The 20,559-nt window shown below is 46.6% G+C and overlaps 1 protein-coding gene across 1 annotated transcript in view; it reads right to left on the reverse strand.

The window, feature by feature from the left end:
- The window catches only part of MYPN (myopalladin), a 74,962-nt gene that overhangs the window by 17,989 nt on the left and 36,414 nt on the right, over nt 1–20,559 (reverse strand). Inside the window, exons 9-13 of the mRNA XM_056849772.1 lie at nt 18,898–19,014; nt 14,620–14,989; nt 13,218–13,814; nt 11,426–11,570; nt 8,030–8,122 (exon numbers count right to left, since the gene is read on the reverse strand). Of these exons, the coding sequence (XP_056705750.1) occupies nt 8,030–8,122; nt 11,426–11,570; nt 13,218–13,814; nt 14,620–14,989; nt 18,898–19,014 (1,322 nt within the window). The remainder of the gene's footprint in view (nt 1–8,029; nt 8,123–11,425; nt 11,571–13,217; nt 13,815–14,619; nt 14,990–18,897; nt 19,015–20,559) is intronic.

Below are 20,559 nucleotides of genomic sequence, written 5' to 3' on the forward strand. Positions count from 1 at the left end.
TTCTATTTGGTGTTTTGCACTCCAAACTTCGAGAACATTAACGCCAACAGTTCTTGTAGGTTATCTGGATAACCTATAAGAACTGATGAACTCTGACCGTGAAAGCCTTCGACAATATTATTAACGCCAACATTTTTCTGGGCGCAGGGATAATGCTGGACCTCAGAATCCCATGCTGGACCCATGTAGTCTGCGCAAAGCCACACTTTACAAAAGTACCTGAGATGAAATGGCAAACTACATGCATAAGAGTATCAGTTGTGAACAATGCACATATTTTTAAGCCAGAGACCCATCTTTTTCCAGCTGCCATTTCTACATGCTTTAGGGTTGCCACCTCTGGGCTGGGAAATTCTTGGAGACTTGGGGGTGAAGCCTGAGGAGGTAACATTTAGTAAGGGGAGGGAGCTCAGGAGGGTATAATGCCATAACGTCCATCCTCCAAAGCAGCAGCAGCAGCAGCAACAGAAGAAGAGTTGGTTTTTATATGCTGACTTTCTCTACCACTTAAGGCAGAATCAAACCCGTTTACAATCACCTTCCTTTCCCCTCCCACAACAGACACCCTGTGAGATAGGTGGGGCTGAGAGAGTTCTTAATAGAACTGTGACTAGCTCGAGGTTACCCAGCTGGCTTCATGTGGAGGAGTGGGGAATCAAACCAGGTTCTCCGGATCAGAGTCCACTGCTCCAAACCACTGCTCTTAACCAGTGGCTAAGTAGCCATTTTTGCCAGGGGAACTGATTTCTGTGGCCATTTATTCATGGAAAAATCTGCCGCTGGTTAGCTGCACAGCTTTCTAATCCGAATCTTAACTTCGCTTAAAATGGCTATTCGTGGATGCTATTTAAAAGAAGATACTGCAAGGCTGTTTTTATTCTTGGCACGCCTAATCCGTGGTATTTGGCACACTTGTGGTCAATGTCTTCCTGGTTACGTTGTTTGCCACGCCCCCTACGTGGTTGTGGGGAATGCTTCCTTGCCCCTGGGCGAAAACACATGGTCGCTTTAGCCTCCTTTATTTCCTGTTTCAGCCAGGATTGAGCCAGGATCGAACAACCGTTCGGCGAAACACATGCATTCGATCTTGGCTGAATTCTGGCTGAAACAGGGAATAAAGGAGGCTAATGCAACCATGCGTTTTCCCCCCTGTGTGCGGAGTGTCCATCATGTCCTGCTAGCCATTTTTTCCCATTCGCAAGATCCCACCCGAATTTACTTCCCCACCCCATCCCAGTCATCACCTTGAAGCTATAGCTGCTGGCCCAAGGGACACAATTGCTCTCTTTCTTTCCCGGAAGTCTTTCCCAAACTCACAACAGCTAGGGGTCAGAACTAAGCCTGGAGTGAACTAGGCGCCCTAGTGATTGCTGGGGGTCAGATCCAAGGAACAGCATGCAGGAAACAGCGCCCTCCCCCTAAATTTCCATTTAAAGCAAACCCTCCCCCCCTCAAAACATCTCATTCTTGGAGCCGCAGCAACAACTTGATGTCAGAATCAGGCGTTTACCTCTAGCATCCCTCTAAAGCAGATTCATCCAGGCAGGTAGCTCTGAAGCAATAATACTTTATTAGGAGCAATCAGGTAAATAAAAGAGCTGACAGTCTACAGGACAGAGAAGGCTGCTAATGGCATGACATGGGTATAATACAGGGTTAAAAGGACTTCAGCTAGAGAAAGGAAAAGCAAAGCAAAACATTTCTGATATAACATTCCCAGGGCAAGGTAGACAACACAGCAGCTGGCTGGGAGAATAACAGGATGAGAAACCATACACAGAGTTTGTAGCATGTGAACCAGAACCTGACCTAAAGCCAGACTCTGGCCTGGGTCCTGCCAAGAGCCCGTCTTCAGGTGACTAGTCAGAACCGACATTCTGCCCCCCCAAAGCCCCCCTCCCGTTCCGCAGTTGGGCGAAGCTTGTGAGGATAGGTGTCATGGAACTGACGAACCAGTCGGGGGGCTGCTATGTGATGTTTGGCAACCCATTCATCCTGACCAGCACCTAAGTGCTTCCAACGAACCAGATAGTAGAGGAGCCCCCTGTGTATGTGGGAATCCAGAATTTTGGATACTTCGAAGTATTTCCCCACCACCACCAATACCGGAACCTCTGGCGGGGGTTCAGGATGCCTCTCAGGGTTGGGTACATACTTCTTCAGAAGGCTGACATGAAACACGGGGTGGATTCCCCTCAGGGACTTGGGAAGGCTTAGTTCCACCGTGACTTCATTAATAATCCGCGAGATTGGAAAAGGTCCCACATATTTTTCACTCAGTTTTTTGCTGGGGCAGAGGGAGTGCAGGTTTTTTTGTGGACAGGTAAACCTGATGTCCCACCCTGGAGAATGATGTTTGTCAGCTTGTGCTTTGTACTTGTTTTTGGCCCGCTTCAGATTCTTTTGCAACCAGGGCCAGGTGTCTCTTACCACGTTTACCCAATCAGCTATTTCAGCATCATCCCCCTCCCCTGTCAGATCCATATTGCCAAATGGCCCAAACTCTTTACCATATACTACACGGAATGGGCTGTAACCTGTGGACTGATGGGAGGCATTATTGTAAGCATACTCTGCAAAGGGTAGAAGATCTACGCAGTCGTCTTGGTGGTAATTCACATAGCAATGCAAATAACATTCTAACACTGAATTGACACGTTCTGTTTGTCCATTGGTCTGGGGGTGGTATGCACTAGACAACCCTTGTTCCACCCCCACCAATTTCAGAAATGCTTTCCAAAACTAAGCCACGTATTGTGCCCCCCTGTCGGAAATTACCTTGTGTGGAAACGAGTGATGTTTAAAGACATGTGACACAAACATCTTTGCCAATTTTTGCGCTGAGGGCAGTCCCATGCAAAGGACGAAATGCACCTGTTTGGAGAAAAGGTCTGTAACTACCTAAAGAACCGTTTTCCCCTGACTGGGAGGAAGGTCCGTGATAAAGTCCATGGCGATGACTTCCCAGGAAGCTGAAGGCGTCTCCAATGGCTTCAAAAGTCCAGGAGGCTTCCCCACCACCCTTTTGGCTGTAGCGCACGTAGGGCAGCTGCGAATGAAAGAGTCTAAGTCCGTTCTCATCCCTGGCCACCAGAACTGCCTGGGTAACAAATGCAGGGTTTTTACGAATCTAAAGTGCCCGGCCACTTTGGAACCATGGCCTTGATCCATCACTTCCCTCCGCAAAGAAGCAGGCACATACAGCTTATTTTCTTTAAGCCAAAAGTTCCTCCTCTGCGTCAGTTTATCTGGCAGACAAGTTGTGGCTCCTTCCGCTTGATAGGCTTTCACTAAAGCGACCTTAAAGGTATCCGGTAGCCCCTCCAAGAGGGGGAATTGTGGCATAATGGTGGAAAAGTCTTGTGCTCCCTCTAGGGTGGGGACCACGGCAGTGTCCGGTAACCCCTCTAGGGTAGGGGACTTTTGTGCTTGTGAGCAAGTTAAAACGGCTAAGCCGGGTACATCCCCCCGCTGCTCTGGAGTAAAGAGCGAGTCTGTAGTGCGCTCCACTTTGCTCTGGTACTGGGGAAGCCGGCTAAGCGCATCTGCTAAATGATTTTGTTCCCCCGGGACGTGCTTCAACACAAAACGAAACTTAGAGAAGAACTCTGCCCAGAGCACTTGCTTGGCGGTGAGCTTGCGCGTTCCCTTTAACGCCTCCAAATTTTTATGGTCTGTCCATACTTCAAATGGATGCTCAGCCCCTCCAGGAAATGTCTCCACATGGTGAGGGCATGTTTGACGGCGGCAGCCTCTTTCTCCCAAATGGGCCAGTTCAACTCAGCTGCTGAAAACTTTTTGGAAAAGTACGCACAGGGCTAAAGTTGTCCTGCTTCCCCCTTTTGTAACAGAGCCCCCCCCCCCAATAGCTACATCTGAGGCATCTACCTGAACAACCAAGGGCTTTTCACAGTCAGAGTGTTTGAGAATGGGCTCTGAAGTGAACAGTTTTTTCAGAGTATCAAACGCATGTTGACAGTCTGGCGTCCAAGCCAGGCGGGAAGAGGGCAGAAGTGCTGAACTTCCCTTCCCTTTAGTTTTTAACAGGTCCGTAATGGGCAGCGCAACTTGCGCAAAATTGTCGAGGAAACCCCGGTAGAAATGTGCGAACCCGAGAAACTGCTGGAGCTGTTTGCGAGTTGTGGGGGGTTCCCATTCCAACACAGCTCACACCTTTTCAGGATCCATGGCCAGACCTTTGGGGGAGACCACATACCCCAAGAACGTCAGTTTATCTTGGTGGAACTCACACTTGGACAGCTTGGCAAACAAATTATTGTCTCTGAGATGTCTCAAAACTTCTTTAACCATTTTTACATGTTCTTCACAAGTTTCTGAATAAATCAAAATGTCATCGAGATAGATGATCACCCCTTTGAACAATAAATCATGTAGTACCTCATTAATCATTTGCATGAAGACACTGAGAGACCCACTTAATCCAAAGGGCATCACTAGGTATTCGAACATACCAAAACAGCTGGAGAAGGCTGTTTTCCATTCGTCCCGTTTCCTTATGCGAACCCGATAATAAACTTCAACCAAGTCCAACTTTGTGAAAATATGCCCCTCTTTCAATTGGCTGAGGAGATCAGGGATTAACGGAAGGGGGTAAGCGTTTGTCTGGGTAACCGCATTGAGTCTGCGAAAGTCAATACATAAACGTAGATCGCCCGTCTTTTTCCGCACAAAAAACGAGGGAACGGAGCAAGGAGCAGACGAAGGGCGGATAAAACCGCGGGCTAAATTCTTGTCTAAGAACCCCCGTAACACTGTTTTTTCTTTGGGACTCATGGGATAAATTTTTCCCTTGGGTAACTTGCCCTCCCCCACCAGTTCGAAAGTACAGTCCGTCTTGCAGTGGGGTGGTAGAACATCACACTCCTTTTCATTGAACACATTACCATCCTTGGAGGCCCCTGCTTCTCTGCGGCGGGGGCCTGTTGCAGGACCCTGGTTACAGCAGACCTGGTCCATGCTTTTGTAATCCGCGATCCCGCTGGATCGAGTTGCGCTGGGCCCTTGCCGGTCAGGACAAGGTTGAGTTCAGAGGGTCCCCAAGTCCCGTCCTCCTCTGAAATTGACGAGCTATCCAAGCTCGGCACAGTTAGATTTGTAATCCGCGATCCCGTTGGATCGAGTGGTGCTGTGTCCTGGTCCTCTCTGCCGGCCAGGGCGAGGTTGAGTGCAGAGGGCCCTCGCCTTCCAAGTGCGGAACTCTTGTGGCGCTCTTTGCTTTTGGGTTGAGACTCCTCCTCCTCGGTCAAGTGCGGAGAGGTCAGAGGTCCCTCGGGGTGGGAAGGGCAAGCAGAAGCAAAGTGCCCCATCCCGCCACACACCAGACACACTCCACTCCGGAAACGTTTTGCTCGCTTCGTTGTTGAGTCGACTGCCCTCTTTGGCGGTCGCGACCCCAAACTTAGCACTTGGCACTCCCTTGACAAGTTCAAGAGCTGCTGCCGATTCTCCACTTCCACTGCCAGTAAAATCCACCCCTCCAGATCAGGAGGGTTGCCTTGCATAAAGGCCCAGCAAAGAATTTCTGAATTTAGTCTTTCTCGGAAATACTGCACATGAGTGGCTTCGCTCCAGTCCACCACTTTACTAGCAAGCAATCAAAATTCATTCGCATACTGCATCACCATCTTGGTTCCCTGGCGAAGTTGAAGGAGAGCCGTCTTGGCCCTCTCACTCTGCAAAGGGACCTCGAAGCGCCATCTAAGCGCCAACATGAAACCATCCAGGGAGCACAGTGCACAGGAATGAAGGTCGAACTGCTGGACCACCCAGCTCACCGCTTCTCCCTCCAGCCATGAAGCCACATAACACACACGACTCTCCTCTGAAACGAAGGTAGCCCCCTGCTCCCTCATGAAGACGTCTACTTGTAGTAAAAAGTAGGGAAGCTTTTCCCCTGAACTGTCAAACAAGGCTCGCAGCTCCCTCCATGGAGCTGACAGTGGAGGGTAGGGGCGGGATGTCCTGGCGCAGAGGAAGCCTGTGGAGCGCCGGCCCCCTGTGGCATGGCAGGCACAGGGGCAACAGTGGGAGCGGGTGGCTGGGGCCGCAGCAGTGCCAACTGCACCCGACGAAGGTCGGCCACCTCCTGGAAAAGTCCCTCTATCCGGCCCCGCACCCCCACCACTTGTCTCAAGAACTGCTGCTTCGGACGGGACAGGCGCTGGCATTCTTCATTGCCGTCCATCACCTGGAGCGTAGGTCTCCAGGGATCCCCCCGGCTGTCCACACCGGTCTGCCGTTGCGTAGTCCCCCAGGAAGGCTGCCCCGTCTGGGGAACACGCTTTCCCAGCTGTGCATAAATGTCCTCCAATCTTAAGGTACCTTGGGGTTTGTGTACCTCCACGTCTGGCCGCCTGGACGTCTCTCGCGGGACATTCAGCCCCCCGCCGGCCCCTCCAGCATCCCCCTGGGTTTGGTGCTCGGCCTCCAGCGTGGCGAGCTGCTCCTTGGCAGCAGTCCACTTGGCCTCCTCATGCACACATTGCGCGGCCACCATCCCGGCGAGCCACCTCGGTTCCTCCTGGGCGAGTTGTGCCTCCTTCACGAGAAGGGCGAGCCACTTGGCCTCCTCCTGGGCACGCTGCGCGGCTCCCAGTTCGGTGAGAAACTCAGCATCCCCCTGGACGCCTTGGGTATCCATCATCTGGGCACGTTGCGCAGCCACCAGCTCTGCGAGCCGCAGCCGGGCGAGCCATGCCTCCCGCAAAAGCAATGGTTGGAGGTCCTCCTCTGGTGCCCCTGCCATGGCTTTGGAAGGGAACACGACTCCCAAGCCAGAAGTATGCACATTTAAAACAAGAAAATAAAATAAAAAGGTGAAGAGCGATTAGCAGCCTAATGTCAGAATCAGGCGTTTATCTCTAGCATCCCTCTAAAGCAGATACATCCAGGCAGGCAGCTCTGAAGCAATAATACTTTATTAGGAGCAATCAGGTAAATAAAAGAGCTGACAGTCTACAGGACAGAGAAGGCTGCTAATGGCATGACATGGGTATAATACAGGGTTAAAAGCACTTCAGCTAGAGAAAGGAAAAGCAAAGCGAAACATTTCCGATATAACGTTCCCAGGGCAAGGTAGACAACACAACAGCTGGCTGGGAGAATAACAGGATGAGAAACCATACACAGAGTTTGTAGCATGTGAACCAGAACCTGACCTAAAGCCAGACTCTGGTCTGGGTCCTGCCAAGAGCCCGTCTTCAGGTGACTAGTCAGAACCTGACACTCGAGCTCCACCACAGCCTACAGGAAGAAAAGGTTACAAGAGAACACCGCCCCCCACCCCCAAAAAAGAACCAGCAGCTTTATGGCACATTGCAAACACTTGACAAACCTGAGTAATGTAGCTAGGATCAGAGACTTTACTGGAAAATCCATGCCACATTTTCTTAGCAACTCTTTTTGTGCTGTAACCTATTTCAATGGGTAATCCAGGCTCCCATTATCTTCAATGGGCTTTGCAGCCTCTCCCATTGTTTCTAATGGGCTAGCCTGTCCTTCTTTAATGCATCCTGTTTTTAATTGACTCTTTGTCAGTACAAGCTTAACCCAACCCTCGCTTCCCACCCCAAGAAATCAGGAAAAAAAACCACAGCAAGCATATTTTTCCAGCGTGGAAATTGCTTAGATAATATGCTTTCGGCTCTTATTTTTATTAATGTGCAAACGCTTTATCGCTATTTCATAACTTAAAAAAACCTGTCTATATTAATCCTGTACTGTGTTCTTAAAAGCAACTCCAAAAAGAAAAGAAGAAAATGGAGTAGGTGATGAGGGGTGAGTTGGAGGGAGGGCAGGTGGGAGGGGGGGGAGGGACGAGAATGGAGGCAGGAAAGAGAAAAGCCCGAGGTTTTGTTTATTTACACATTTTACTTTCTATAGAAGCTAACTTTCCCCAATCTACTCCCATACCACCTTCCAGTTGAGGTAACTACCAGAAGATGAATTTGAGATTTTCAGATTCTAGTGATGAGATTTTCATAGGGTTGGTGGGAAAGCAGAGTTGTACCTTGGATACATCCTGAGCTGGATAATTGTAGATTGGGATATCATTGGTTGGTCCCTGAAGACTGCGACCCAGATTTTCATCATATGTTGTTCTCTGGTAGAGGGAAGTAATGGGGTTAGGGAAGTGTTACTATGATATTTATGGGCATCATTATAATGAAATTAAGAAAATCAGTAAAAGATTTGATTAATCAGAGAATTGATAATTTCTGGAAAAAAACCATTAATGTATTTCTTCAAATCACCCCAACATCCCCAAAAAACTAGTAGTCCAAGCTCACACTGTGCCATTAAAGGACTCTGTAAAAAGTGAGGGTTTTTTTACTACTAAAATACATTTTGATGATTTTGTTTGTTGTCAAAGATATCTGTTAATTTTGATGTCTAGTTCTCTTGTGGACTCCAGCCTCCAAGTTCATCATATGAAATCGTAGGAGGTCATGCCTTGTTGAAAATCACTCTTCCTCATTGAAAGAGATATATATGTTTATATTTGGTACCTATTATACCATATTTGAATTTGTACCTAACTACTTGTGAACATGTTTGTTCCTGCCTTAAAGTGTAATCATCCCATTGCAGGATTTGATATTTGTGCACAAACAGGAGGATTGGACCACAAAAGAAAATGCTGCTGGGTCTTTCCAAGAGCATCAGACTGATATATCAACATGGAGGTTCACATGGGGTAACACTGAGAATTACACCCCTTGCTGGTTATAAAGGCTGTAGCTCACACCCCTCCCATAAAGACAGGTGGGAATTCAGACGGGACACAAGGCATGTTACAAACAGCACAAGAGCAGCAGATGGGGGGAAAGGTCAGTGCAAACAGAGAATGTGAAGCACGTATAGTAGTGCCTCAGAAGTTCCATCCAGTTCTTTTTCTTCTTTTGGTATGCCACATGAAATTCTGACATGCTAGATATTAAACTTGCACTGATCTGGATGGTCCAGACTAGCCTGATCTTAGGGTTGCCAGGCAATACCTGGCAACCAGCGGGAGGGTTGTAGGAGAAAAATTAAAAATTAAAATAAGGCCTTGTCTACTTATAGGAATTCCTTGCCATAGAGTTCCTGGAGATTCCTAGAGCTACCCTGAAGTGACAAAAGGTAGCTCTAGGAATCACCAGAAACTTTCTGTAAGTAGATGAGCCCTACTTGATCTCGTCAGACCGCAGAAGCTAAGCAGGGTTGGCCCTGGTTAGTACTTGGATGGGAGACGGTCAAGGAAGTCCAGGGTTGCTACACAGAGGCAGGCAATGGCAAACCACCACTCAGTGTCTCTTGCCTTGAAAACCCTGCAAAGCTGCTGTAAGTTGGCTGTGACTTGCCCAAGGGCTCCCCACATTTTGGAGCCAATCCCCACTCCAATGCCTGGTTACTGCAGAAATGAAGAACTAAAGGTGAAGTCTTGGAAACACTAAGGGAGGTGTTTTGTATGGAACAATGATGAAATAAATGGCAGTAATAATTAGTCAATTTTCTTGATAAGTGAGGATAGGTCAAACGCAACATTTCTCAAAGTTCTTGGGTCTACAGTCAGTCATACAGTATATAAATAACTGATACTGTCAGCAGATAGTTCTCTGACCATGGAGTGACAGTTGCTTCCAAGGGAGTTATTTTGCCATTAACATAAAAGATTGAATGGTATTTCACAGAGGCCTTCTAAGCAATTTATCCCACTGCTTTAGCAAGCGTAAACTTTAGCACCTACGATTCATCTGTAAAAACATGCCACATGCTTCTTGATTTACTAGAAGTGGTTTTGACAAGCAACTCTCTACCAGAGAAAATGTCACCAGAGCAATAAATAATGGGGCATACAGCTACTCTAATCACCTGTGAGTAGCCTACCTCCATATGTCTTGGTTATCTCTCTGGCAAACATATACGTTACGGGGGGGCGGGGGAGAGACTCTTCTGCATATATTGAATGACAGCCACAGAAAATTTAGTGCAAGGAGTGCTACAGAATCGGTGAAGATAGATATAGTTCCTCTGTAGTAATTAATGTGCTCCCATATGCTACTACACAATTATAATGAAATATACAAGAGCAAGGGAAAGATTTAATTTGGCTCCTACTTCCTCTGGGATCTGTTTTCAGCAACAGGCCTCAAATCTAGGGCAACTAATAACTAAAAATAGAGCACATTTGAATATGCATAGAATGCCTTCCCTTCACCACAGAGTAATCAAAACCGTTTACAAGGTTCCAACTTTGAAGAGCCTATGGGTAAAACAGCATTTCTATGGGCGCATGGATGTCTGCTTACAGAGCATGACTTTCTTAGCTCCCCCCTCCCACAGCAGCCCCAAATAGCACCTGAAATCTTGCTTCTTGGGGAAAAGGGACCCCCAGGAACAGGACTGGGGGAAGTGGAATCTGAGAAAGTCGCACTCCATGGACAGAATTCCTTGTGCCTGTTGGAAACCCTGTGCTGGGCCCAACCCTATGTGTGGGAAAGCAGGATTGCACCTGTCACAGCATGCAACTGTGAACCACTGGACAGTCAAGCATTGGATGCAACTGATAGGGCTTGTGTACATATAGTTTAACACACGTAAGACCAACACACATAGCTGCTAACCTACATAAAACCTAAGGAGGGACCACACAGTTCACCCTCCCCCAGCACAGCCCCCCTGAGATGCTGTCCCCAAATTCAGCCCTCCCTTCCGAATAGCTGGTTGCCTGCAAAAGCTCTGCGATCGCTTGAGAAAGCTCTCTTCTGGAAGGCCTGAGAAGGGGGGAAATGAACTGTGTAGAAGCCTGACTGCTTGACCGCTGGAAAAGCATTAGGCATTGCAAACACACCCTCAAGACAAAGTGCAAACCTTTCAGTCATAGATATTTTGGTGTTTAAAAAAAAGCGGAGACTCTCTGTTTTTATTCCCCAAACAATATCAATTTATTCTGCACACAATAGCAATTTCTGCCCTTGCATGGTACGACTGCAGAACTCACACACAGAGAAGTGGGTTTAGTAGCCTAGACCCCCTATTGTCAAATGCAGAACACACACATATTATCAATCTTATAGCACATATATTCCATAACTGAGGACTGGGTGCTGTCTAAAATGTCAGGTTTTTGGCTACTGCGAGAGAAATATATATGAGTTTAAATAAAGACAACCACAAATGCTTTTATGGGAGTCTCACAAGCAATCCATTGGCTAAAATCCCACCCACACATATTTCTTTCAGTATATCTGCTTGTAATGCTGGTACAATGTCACAGTAGCCCTGGAACAATGTCATACTGAGTGACTTTTTGCTAGGGTGGTCTGCCAATATCGGGTATCCTAAGTGTGCATGTGTTGGTGAGGGAAGGTTGGGCTTTTTCTTTAAGAAAGTCACACATTTAAAATGCAGGCAGAGCACTTACCTGAGGGCCACGTGGAAACATATCATCTCTTAAGTGCAGTCTTCTCTCCAGATCTTTAACAACAGCAGCTTTGCTATCTCTAATTGACTCCTCTGTCGCCAACTGCGAGGGTCTGGGATTTTTCTTCACTGCTCCCTGGTTTCCCCTACAGAACAGGCATTCTGTTAAGAGACTGCTTTTAATACTTAATTTCCAGTTAATTTAATTTCTGAATAAAAAACAAGGAAGGGGTAAAGTACCACCAGAGCTGGCAAGTTTGCATCAGTGTGGAACTACTCAGTTGACTGGCATATGCAGTTTTTCAAGACACAAGGATTTCCCACCAACCTCCCCTCCAACTTGCCTGGATTCAGTTTCAGATTGTTCAACCTGATCCATTCAACCACCGCTTCCAAACACTGGTTAAGGACAGAAACAACACATCCTGAACGTTGAGCTAATGAGATCACAAGCAGGTGTCATCCTCATAATCATATTAAGTATAACCTGTTTGCCTCTCTGACCTGGATAGCCCAGGATAGCCTAGTCTCATCAGAAGCTAAGCAAGGTTGGCCCTGGTAATATTTGGATGGGAGACCACTAAGGAAGTCCGGGGTCGTGGTGCTGAGGCAGGCAATGGCAAACCACCTCTGAACGTCTCTTGCCTTGAAACCCCACCAGGGATCTCCTTAAATTGGCTGTGACTTGATGGCACTTAACATCACCATACTAGGAAGTATTGGAATTCGGTCTCGGCAAGAACAGTTTCACTTTCCAGTCCCACTTCAGTCTGGCTCCGGCTAAAAGCCGGTTCAGTTCAGAGATTTCCTCCTGATACATCTTGAGTGGTTACAATAAAGTTACCCATTAATTTTGTACCATCTGTGTGGTCTCCTCTTCATGTTACTGAAAATTAATAAACCAAAGTTGCACTTACCTGTAACTGTTGTTCATCGAGTGGTCCTCTTTGCAGGCACATGGGAACTGCGCATGTGCAGGCCTGCCGAAGAGCATTTGGAAAGCTTCTTTTTTGCCCAGCAACAAGGATTGCTCCCCCTCCCCTCTGTCAACGGTCCTTCCTGCCCTTTCGGACACGTGACGGAGGGGCGGGGAGCATCCTTCCCTCAGTTCTCCTTCTGCCGCCGCGGTACCCAGACCCACTAGGCGGTGAGCCAGGCCACAGCGGGGAAGGAGGGAGGGATGTGTGCCTGCAAAGACCACTCGATGAACAACAGTTATCTGTGAGGTTAAGAGGACCTCCGCCACTCTATCTGACCATTGGTTCATGGAAAGATTAGCCAGGCGGACAGGTGGAGGGAGGGCACGTCGTGGTGACAAACACTGCCCATTCGCAGAAGGTCCTCATGTGGGGTAAGTGGAGAAGGGATCCCCTGACCAACTTACAAAGGAGGGGAAACCACAGGCGCTTGAGCCAATACGGGACGACCAGGATGATGGAGGCCCCAAGTTGGTGACGTTGTCTGAGCAGGACTGCCGAAAGACAACATCGCCGTTCTTTTGGACATTGTTGTTTACAGATCTTATTTTTAGTCCTTAACAATCTAGGGGTTAGATGGTTCGCTGTTATTGTATTTTTGTCTCTTTCTCAGGGTGTCCTCTGATGTGCGTCGGTTTATATGCACAGCAGGAGACCTGGCAACCCTACAGCGTCCATCCCCCTGACACTTGAAGAATTCTTGAATTTACCTTAACAAAGATTACATTTGAAACACCCTCTCCCACAATTTCCATTCACATTCATTCACAACGATTTACTTGTACATTATTTAAGTGCAACATTTCCACTACTTACGCTGCTGGTGCACTTTTGGGTAGGCCCATGGCATTTGTTGGGGGTACAGAAGGAAGAGAAGGAAGGACAGCACTGAGAAAGGCTACTGGATTCTGAATCCGACCAGTTGGAGAGAGAGGTGTAGGAGGCACATTTTGGGGCTGGAATTGGTTCATACTAGATACAGAAAGCAACAGTGGTGGTAACACAGGTTCTTTGGGACTTGTTAAAGATTGCTCAAGTTGGTTTGAAAAAACCCCTGGAGACCTTGACTGGACCTGTGGAGGAGATCCAAAGAAGTTTTCCTTGTTGCTTGTTCTTTGGATTCCTTGAGATATGTTGCTGAATGATGAAGGCATGGGGGAGCTAGAAAGTGAACTGACCGTTGAAGAGGTGTTCTGAGATACCAGGAATTGTTTAGGCCGGGTGTAGGTGAATGTCTGTGACGGAGAGCCTTTGTTCTGCTTGTATGTACTTGAAGATTGTTGCTGACTGGGCGAAGCAGCAGAGTTCAGAGTGCCAACATTGACCAGAGGCTCTCTTGGAGGCGTGGGAGATGGCTGCTGTTGCTGCTCAAGCAAGACCTGGTTGTGCAGTTGTTTTAACTTTGTAGGATCCCTGAGAACAAACCAAATCAAGATGATAAATTTCCAGTGAGACTGAATTTACTCACGTTCTCTCCATGTTTAGTCTGAGCTTGGCCAAGAGATGGAGAGCCAGGCCGCTTTCCTTTCTCCCAACTGGGCCATACAAAACATTGGGTTGGATCCAGACGAAACCGGCAATTTCCACCATTGCTGCCTTCGCATTACAGACACCCCTCATGTTGTTCCTGAGGGTTCCATACCTCCCCGAAGCAGCATTGTATCAAGATCAGTGGACTGCAGTTCTGCTGATGGAGAGTTTAGACTGGATCCAACCTGTCCATGTGTCTTTTGCCACGGCTAAAGGAACACTCCCCTGATCCCCTCGCCCTTTTTGCAATAACCTTGTTGCAGGAATTCTTCAACTCAACAGTTTTTCAGGCCAAAAGGAAAAACGAAAGGCCCTTCCTCATCCTGAAATATGCAATGTACAGATTTATCCTGAGTGCTCTTCAGGGGTGGGGTGGGGGAGATTGACAAATGAACCAGGCAACACACCTGATTTTTCAGTTTCAAGGAGATACAGCATATGAGTATGTGCAAAATGTAATACTGGAGTCTTTTTTATTAATTATGTCTGTACTGCTGAAATCAGCCTATTACGTGGCTTTGAAAATGTCCCCCACCCCAGGAATAGCTAAGGTAGGAGTAGGAGGTCTGCTGTGGGGGGGGGGGATGAGTGAAAATGGCTCCCCTTGCAGTTGTGGAAATTTTAGGCAAGATCCAAAGCAGACTGTTTAGGATATTACTAAATATTTAAAAAATGCTTTCTTGCTTACAGTTTTGGTTTAGCTAATACTGGAGGTGGCTCTTTGGAAGGTGAGGTTGGTTCTTGTGTTTTCACCACCTGCCCATTAATCTTATCTGGGAAGGAGTTTGGTCGGATCTGATTCGCAGGACCTCCTCCATCTTCTGATGACGTTTCACTTCCTTTATCATCTTCCGGCAACTTAAAGTGCACGTGGAGGCCTATCTTGGAACTTGACCGGGGCTCACTGTGGTTCACAAGAACACTTTCCAGTTTAGGTTTTGGAAGCTGATCCACCACTGGAATTGTAGGGAGAGCTGCAGAAGGCTGATGTTCCACAGCAACTACATTTATTGAATTTATAGTGTGAAGAGCAGCATTATTATTCTGGTCCTCGGGTCCTGCAACAACAAGCAGTACATAGTTACCCGTTACCCAAGTGTGTTAAACTGGACGACAAGGCCAACAAGTGTAGTCATCAGAGAGATGTGAAAGGGTCTAAACTTGATGCCCTTAAAACTGTGTTCAAGAAGTCACATGTGTCGGTAGTGACTAGTAAGGAAAGATGATAGTAAGATCAAATTGTTGTTATCCTCCCGAGATTCTGAGACTATTGAATCTGTGGCTAAAAATTTTTTATGAAATTGTTAAGAGGTGGAGGCTAAATGATGTTTAGAGGGTTAGTTTTATTTGATCGACTGCTTGATGATATGCCAATAAAGGTATTGAAATTTGGAAAGATTGGGAGCAGCTACAGTAGCCTGGCCTTGATATTTGACAGCCTGGGCAGCAAGAAATTAAATATGTATTGCACATAATCCTCAGTAGGAATTCCTAAGTATTGCATATATTCCTCAGTGACAAGGAAACAGGGAAGGTATCAAAATACCTGGATCCTGACAAGAGGACAGAATAAGGTCACCAACCTTCAAGTGGTGGCTGGTGATCTCCCGCTATTACAACTGATCTCCAGGCGATAGAAATCAGGTGCCCGGGAGAAAATGGCTGCTTTGGCATTTGGACTCTATGGCATTGAAGTCCCTCCCCTCTCCAACCCTCCCCTTGTCAAGCTCCGCACCAAAATCTCCAGGTATTTCCCAACCCGGAGCTGCCAACCCTAGGGCAGAAAGAACTGCAGGGTGGAATACATAAGTACATGACAGTTTGGAAGCATCAGAGCCCCTTAGATGGAAAGAGATAATGACAAATATTTTAATATGCCTTTTATTTTTGTCACATTTTGCTTTAATTAAGGCCAAAGAAAATAAGATCTTAGAAGATCTGAGACTAGATCTCTAGCATGTTTTCCCTTAAAAGATAGCACTCGTGGAAAATCCTGCTTTTGACTCAGACTGCTGCACTGAGGGTGTTTGGCCTAAGAAGGAGAAGGAGAAGGAGAAGAAGAGTTGGTTTTTGTATGCTGACTTTCTCTACCACTTAAGGAAGAATGAAACTGGCTTACACTCACCTTCTCTTCCCTCCCCACAACAGACAACCTGTGAGGTAGGTGGGGCTGAAAGAGCTCTAAGAGAGCTGTGACTAGGCTATGGTCACCCAATTGGCTTCATGGGTAGGTGTGGGGAATCAAACCTGGTTCTCCAGATTAGAGTCCACCACTCCATACCACCACTCTTAACCACTATACCACGCTTACTCTTTGTTCCGTATTTCCATCTTCAAACAACCCACTCGGACAAAGATCAGCTTATCAGAGGGCTGTCAAGTCTTGGAAGGTACAAATCTGGCTAGGGGCCCCATACAGGGACTGAAGTTAGTCCATGGCCTGCTCACTCAAAGGAAGGAACTAGGGTTCCCAGTAGGATTGCCAGGTCCCCCTCTCCTCCGGCAGGATGTTTTGGGGTGGAGCTGGGGCAGGGATCACGTGTACGCAGCTGCACCAATGCGGTCAAGTCACTTCCGGTTTACACCAGGGGTTTAAGTGCTAAAGTGGCCTGTCACGATGTGGCACGTCCGGGTGTAAACCAGAATTGATGTGATCATGTCGGTGTGTCCACGCGTGCACACGATCCCTGCTCCTGAGCTGGCAGATGGATTGGCGGGCAATTGCCTGCTAATCCAAGTGACCAGGCAACCCTAGTTCCCAGCCAGAAGTTGGCACATTGTGAGACTGGGGAAGATGGAGACTTGGAAGGGTCACTGTTGTATCGATGACATGATGTCATTTCTAGGGCAAACCATAGAGTTTCTGCAAAACCCTAGAGCGGTTTGACCTCACTTCTGGGTTCACCCCTGAAATAATGTCTCACTGTTGACTCAGTGGCAATTTCCCTGCATTCTCCTTCCACTGGCCTACTAAGCAGCAGCAGGGGTCGGAGGTTGCTGGCATTAGGTCTTCTGCTGTTAGGGTTGCCAACTCGGGTTTGGGAAATTCCTGGAGATTTAAAGGGTGGCATCTGGGGAGGGGAGGGACCTCAGCAGGATATAAAGCCATATAGTCCACCCTCCAAAGCAAAATAAAGAAAAAGCCAATCCTCAAAACAACCTATTAAAAAGTGCAAAAGGGAAAAAAACTACCCAGTACCAATTAAAAATCTATTTAAAAATCTATTTTGAAAAAAATATATAATGATATAATTTTTTCCTTCAGGTATAAAGCATGCTTCTTTCTTTCTCATATGAAGCCACCAATCAAATGACGAACCGAAGATATCAGTTTTTCTCTAACAGGCAAGTTTCTCATTCAATGACAGCTGTGACCTTGCGCTAAATGAAGTTGCAGGGCGGATGAGGGAGAATAGCATCTATCAACACTGGGACACCACTTCCTTTTTTGGAACAGGAAGTGACATCATTACACTCTAAGAATTTTCTGGAAATTCCTAGGGTGTCGTGATGTCACTTCCTGTTTCAGGCTAGAAGTGACATCAGGGCACTCTAGGCATTTCCAAATCTCTATTATTTTGATCATGCAGATCTGAAAATTCTTAGATCATAATGATATCACTTCCTGTTCCAAAACAGGAAGGGGTTTTTTCCTCAAAAAAAGAAAAACACAATCCTACTTTAACAAATGTTTCTGTAATTTTATCAGTCATTTAAGATAGTTGGGGAAAACAGATTTGTTTTTTTTGAGCAATATTCTGATTTAAATTTGATTGGTGTCTTTGGGGCATTATATTAAACCGATATGTTATAGGATTTGGCTTGAAATAGTTTGTAAACATTCCGTGAAATATTCTCACTAGAATAGTCACTGTTGACAAATTTTGCTTGCTTCTTTGCCAAACATAAAGGTCATTCATGCATAGGAGTTTTATCTGAGGCTTGTTGCTCACTGGACCCACACTTTCCTGTTGCGAATCTATGCACCAGCAGTTTCCAAGCTCGAATCAGGAAGCATTTGAGTCCCCGCCCCTTGAAATGCTGCTTTGTAATTGGCTGTAGTGCTTTCTATGAGTACTGCTTTGTTGTTTGTTTGTTTGTGGGCTTCCTAGAGGCACCTGATTGGCCACTGTGTGAATAGACTGCTGGACTTGATGGATCTTGGTCTGATCCAGCATGGGTTTTCTTATGTTCTTAGGGGAAAATGTCACTCCCCCAAGCTTCCATGTCCCCCACTTTGCCTTATGCATGGGGATTTCACCTGGGCTGATCTCAGAAGAGATCAAAGAATCGGGTTAACAGAGGAATGGGAAGTCCCGGGACTTGTGAGGGCTGGCCGCGAGGTCATCTCTAATGGACAGAAAACTTATGCATAATTCCAAGGAACAACAACAAGGAGACAAACTGGGGGTGAACATGAGTGAAAGTACCCATGCATAAACGACCAAAATATTTTGCACACTACATGGAAAGCAGATCACTGGATACTCCAATTGTCCCTCTTTGCCAGTAACAATATTTGTTTCCTGCTTCCTATCAATCATTAACCACTTTCTCTATTTTTGACCCTATATTTGAGTTTTGCAGATGCCTTGCTAAAATATTACTGGTGTGAGTTGCTAGAATTCTTCAGAGTTCAACTTCATTCCCAGGTATATAAATGCCTGCTCATGAACACTAAAGCATTATAGTATTTCTCATACCTGTAGCTGCTGAATTTCTGATGATGTATCATACAATGCTTAAATTTTTCAAATATATCTTTAAAACCAAAAGAACAAGCAAAAGTGTATGTCAGAATAAACCAATATAGTTTATAGCCAGTGTAAGGAAAAGCTTTCAGCAATGCATAATAGTTTGGAACAGCTCAAGCAGTGTCATTTTCATCTGTGAAATGTTGGAGGGCATAGACCACATCCTGACCTGTCCATATTTATCATAGAGGAATGATTAAATGCTCACTCACCCTTTACGGTTAGTTGAGCCATACTGGAGACCGTCCCATATTTATTGCTTGCTGTACACGTAAAACTTCCAGAATCTTCTGAAAACACTTCAGCAATAACCAACGTGCAGATCTCCTCTGAAAACCACCACCACCAAGAAAAAAGAGAACACATTTTACCTCACATCAAACCTGAATTAAAAACATTAAATAAGCGGACTCATGACAGGAGTGTAGTAGGCATGTGAGGATGTTATCCTGCAGTCTTCACAGGAAAAAGCGCACAATGAATATCCTCTCCAGAGTTGTCTCTACCTTGAGGTGAGATGTGCTGGCTGCCTCAGGGGGTTAATTCTGAAAACTATTAGATGGAGTGAGTGAAGGGCAGATCTGGCCTCAGGCACAGTCCCACCTCCAAAAGTCCCATTGAAATAAATGGTGCTTTTCAGGCGCTTCCATTCAGTTCAATGAGACCCATGCAGAAGAACTTGCGAGGGATTGCGCCCCATATTAATTAGTGGGTGGGTGGAAGAGAAGGGACTGCTGTGGCAGCCAATGTGGCACAACGGTTTGGCTCAAATCTCCACTCAGCGATGAAGCTCGGAGGGAAGAACCACGTACGCCATCTTTGCACTCCTTGGTGGAAAAGTGGGATGCAAATGTGATTCGATAGCTGTTGGAATCCTTTATTTCAAAAGTCAACATGGTTGAGGCCAGGCCTGATCCTCCTCATGTGGGAGAAATGTCAGGTACAGAACAGGGAAAGGGAGCCTGTCTAATGGTATGTCTGTGATTCTATGACTTCATATAACCATTTGGTAAACATATTTCAGCTTGAAGTTCTGCAACCCACTGCACATTTAAACCGGCTGGAGAACTATGATATTTCAACCTGTTAAGGTGCTCTAGACAGCAAACCACGTGTTTGTGAGGCAAAGGAATATATCCTCTGAGGAGATCTCTCTCAGCATGCTGTGGCAGGTGGCATTTGCCATTCGTCACAGAAGTAGCTTGCTCATGTCCCATGTATGGGAACCCTTCTCGCATAATATACAAGCAAGTATCACCAAATACATTTTGGAGGACACATAGTTACCAAGTCAGTGAATTCTAGAATAGGTCCCTGGAACAAGCTGTGCTGTATGAAGCCCTTGTGCTCTTTACATTGCCTGAAGATTGTCTACTATGTTGGTACTGAGGAGACTGAAAAACTGAGCAATAGTCCAGATTAACCTCTCCGAGAAAAAATGCTTAATGTAGCATTCTCATATGTCAGAGGTGGAACACTTGAAATTATACTCTTGTGTTTCATTTGTGGGGTGGGTGTGGGGAGCTGAGGACTGAGAGAATAGCTAGCATGGCCCGGTGTCTCACACAATATTCTTCAACTGGCAAACTGGATAAAAATAGAACAGCTCTGCATTGCCTGGTGTACGTTGGACCCCAAAGGGATACTTCTGACTAGTTCATTCACATCTAGCCCAGGAAACAGGGCTGGTTCCTGGTTTGGGGGGCCCTGGACCGAGAGTGCCTGGAAGCCCTCTTCCCCCACTCTCACTGACAGAGAGCGTGGGAGGTGGGTGGGCAAGCAAGCAGGTGGAGAAAGGTGGCCAGCAGGGGAAACGCACAGGTGGTGGGGCAGCAGCAGTGCCCCCCACCCCCGGAAGCCCAGAGCCTTGGCTG

Source organism: Euleptes europaea, chromosome 5 (genome assembly GCF_029931775.1).
Source record: "Euleptes europaea isolate rEulEur1 chromosome 5, rEulEur1.hap1, whole genome shotgun sequence".
Taxonomy (NCBI): domain Eukaryota; kingdom Metazoa; phylum Chordata; class Lepidosauria; order Squamata; family Sphaerodactylidae; genus Euleptes; species Euleptes europaea.